Source organism: Cyprinodon variegatus, unplaced genomic scaffold (assembly GCF_000732505.1).
Source record: "Cyprinodon variegatus isolate N-32 unplaced genomic scaffold, C_variegatus-1.0 Scaffold694, whole genome shotgun sequence".
NCBI lineage: Eukaryota > Metazoa > Chordata > Actinopteri > Cyprinodontiformes > Cyprinodontidae > Cyprinodon > Cyprinodon variegatus.
Window position 1 is genome coordinate 106,028 of NW_015151147.1, and position 3,379 is coordinate 109,406.

Here is a 3,379-nt window from a genome sequence, read left to right on the forward strand (position 1 = left end):
ACTGATCGTATGGGGAAAAACAGGAGAGAGTGGCGTTTGAAAGACAAACTGTGTAATGATTGTAAATAAGGAAATGGTTGCAGGAAAAATCCCTTTTGACCTTTAGAGCAACGATCAACATGCCTAATAGGACTGGATGAGGAGCCACAGTCAGCTTTCTACCACCTGCCTCACTGCTAGAAAACCGCAGCAACAAGTGGCTGTTTTGGATGAACGGCTGCAAAAAGATTTCTCTGTCCTTCTGTTGCATAAATAAACATTTAGAGTCTGCTGATTTTCACTGGGACTTTTAGCTGAAGCTCAGATTAGTCTCACATTGAAGTTTGAAAACCCAAGATTGCACATGTTTTTAAAAGAAATACCTGCTGAAGAACATGTTTCAGTAGAGGATCTCTGATGTTTTCGGTCTGCTTGTCTTCTTCATCATAAGTTCTTTCAGGAGCACAGTGATCAAAAACATGCAACGGTTCCACTTAGAGAAAAATCAAACCTGTTCCACACTGCAAAAAATATAAATCTAAATAAGTATATTTTTCTTAAAATAAGTGCATTTTTTCTTGCATTGAGGAGGTAAGCAAGACACTTTGCCAATGGAACAAGACAATTTACATTTAAAATAAGAAAAAAACAACTGTATTATCGTTTTTCAAGTCAAGGGTAAAAAATACTATTTCCATTGGCAAATAATTTTATTTACCTGCTAAAATTAAGGATAAATACACTTGATTTAAGAAGTTTTTACTTATTTCTAGATCGTTTTTGCAGTGCATGACTTTCTCAGACCCCGTTCTTTAAATTTATCAAAAACTTTTGTGTCTGAGCTGAAGACAAGAGAGCAGAGAGGATCAGTTTGAAGATCTCTGCAGGCTCCTACCTTTTATCATTTCCTGGAAGCGCTGTGCTAATAATTAGCATAGAGAAATAGAACTTTATTGTCCCACAATGGAGAAATAAACTGTGCAAGTTTAACTCATTCCCAGGTGGAGCAGTGGGCTGACACTGTTCAGCACCTGGGAAGCAGTGTGGGGTTAAGGGTCTTGCTCAGGGACCCAGAGTGCAGGCTTTGGAGATCGAACCGGGAACTTGCAACCTTCTCAGTGCTAAATGGGACTGCTCTAACCAGCACTCCCCCATGAGGGAGCATTATTCTAACCTGGTTTTGAACTTTGAGATGTTACCAAAGATTTTTCTGGATGTACAGGAGTCACCAGACCATCAAGAACTAGAAAAGTGAGGCTGCTGAGATCTGTCCGACCTGCGGGGAACCTGAAAAGCTCTCAAAGACTTTCAAAAATAGCAAATCACTGACAGAATACAACTGTCTGCGTAGCCTGGTGAACCTGAGGAGGGATTTGTTCCTTTGCATCCTTCAGTCTTGCATTTTTCTATTGGTGGCATGTTTGTCCTTCATGGTGCTGAACAGCTTTGGAAAGCAGAAACACTGGAAAAACAACCTAGAAATAAGTAAAAATGTCTTAAATTATGTGTATTTACCCTTAATTTGAGTAGGTAAATATGATGGTTTTCCAATGGAATCAGTATTTTTGCTCTTAAAATAAGATATTTAGATAAGATGCACTTGAAATAAGACAATGCAATTGTTTTTTCTTATTTTAAATAGAAATTGTTTTGTTGTATTGGCAAAATGTCTCTTTACCTTCTCAATTCAAGAAAAAGTGACTTATCTAGATTTTTATTTTTTCCGGTGAACTAAAAAATCGATCAATTCCAGTGGAGCAACACCTCATTTCTTTAAGAAGCAACATCTTGTTTATATCATCTTTACACAAGAAATGTTTTTTTTTTTTTCTATTATCAAATAAGTAAACCAAAGCACAGAAGTTAGGGGGGAAAAAGAAAAATGATGATTCTTGCAGATTTGGAATATGAATACACTGCAAAAACGTTCTGAAAATTAGTAAAAATGTCTTTAAACAAGTGTATTTACCTTAAATTTGAGTAGGAAAATAAGATGATCTGTCAATGGAATGAGCATTTTTTACCCTTAAAATAAGATAAATTAAATATTATGTGCTTGAAGTAAGAGACTATAGTCTTTTTTTCTTATTTTAAATGTAAATTGTCTTATTCCACTGGCAAAGAGTCTTACTTACCTGCTCAATTCAAGAAGAAATGCACTTGTTTTAAGAAAAATTTACTTACTTAGATTTACATTTTTTGCAGTGTAATGAAAATGAAATACTAACTTCTGCAGAACGATAGTCGTTAAACCTTAAATCAAATGCAGTAACTGTTACCTTTTCAATTTAGTTTCATTCAGTTTTATTTATATAAACACTATTCACATCAAATATCATTTAGCCGTAATTTACAGAAATTTCCCATTAAACGTCTCTGGCGGATTGCTCAAAGGTATCTATCTAAAACCAGCTGATTGCTTCCAGTTGGACTTTTCCAGGAGCCTGGATGAGCATGCGGCAATAGTAGATATCTGCTTACATTGAGCCGTTGATCTGCTGCAATCCCTCACACGATGCACACGATGACAGTGGAGGGAAAAATCACTGTATGGTGCTTTATGTTATTTATCTCAAATGTTTTTCTTTCCATAAAGCAAATATCAAAAGGTACCTCTGAATGGAAGCTTTGTCCCAAATGTCACTAAATAAACATGAGATCAAGTCAGAAATGGCTGAAAAAGGAACTTAGAAAAGTGTTAAATTCTGATGTCGAGCATCTCGATAGAACCGATATGGAGATGTCTTTTATCTCTTCTAAAAAAAATTAGACTTTAACAATTTATCGATCCAATGCCCAGCCCTACTTTCTATGTTAGAGAAGGTGACAGTAAACGAGTCCAGCTGTTTTCTCCTTCTAGATGTTGTACATCTATGATGAATTTATTTTGACTCTACTGTTTCACAGCGGTAAACGGTGAAAACACCAATTGAGTCTCTAATCCCGTTTTAAACTTTGTTTATGCTTCATTTCCAGAATTTGACCACACATGTGTAGAAGAAACTTAGAGCAACATCTTTCAGAAATGTCTTTTTGTCTCATCTGACGCGTCAGATTTCAGTGACATAGTCAAACAGGCAGGGCGTAGTGATGTGGGGCTCCAGGCTGGACTCCGGCCGTGGTGTCTGCGATGGTGCAGAGACGCCTGATCTATCGTGCTGCTGTGGTCGGCGGTGAGGCGGTCGTCTAAAGGAGAGGTTGTAAGAGCGGCGATATGAACCCAGTCTCCTCCAAGTCTTTAACTGGGGCTCAGTGGACATTCCTTTTCCACCAGTCAGTCTCTCCCCAGGAGCACAGCTCCTTTCAAAGTCCTCCTCCGGTTCAGAGCGCCTGCAAAGTGCAAGGAAGGCGGCTAACCCAACCAGCAGCAGGGATAGTCCTAACACTACCATAATGGTGA

The 3,379-nt window shown here is 37.9% G+C and overlaps 1 protein-coding gene across 1 annotated transcript in view; it reads left to right on the top strand.

Moving 5' to 3' along the window:
• Positions 1-2,987, top strand: part of LOC107097416 (cadherin-23-like) — a 98,947-nt gene extending 95,960 nt beyond the window's left edge. The window contains exon 17 of the mRNA XM_015394554.1: positions 2,956-2,987. Within this exon, the coding sequence (XP_015250040.1) occupies positions 2,956-2,987 (32 nt within the window). The remainder of the gene's footprint in view (positions 1-2,955) is intronic.
• Positions 2,988-3,379: the final 392 nt, after the last annotated feature.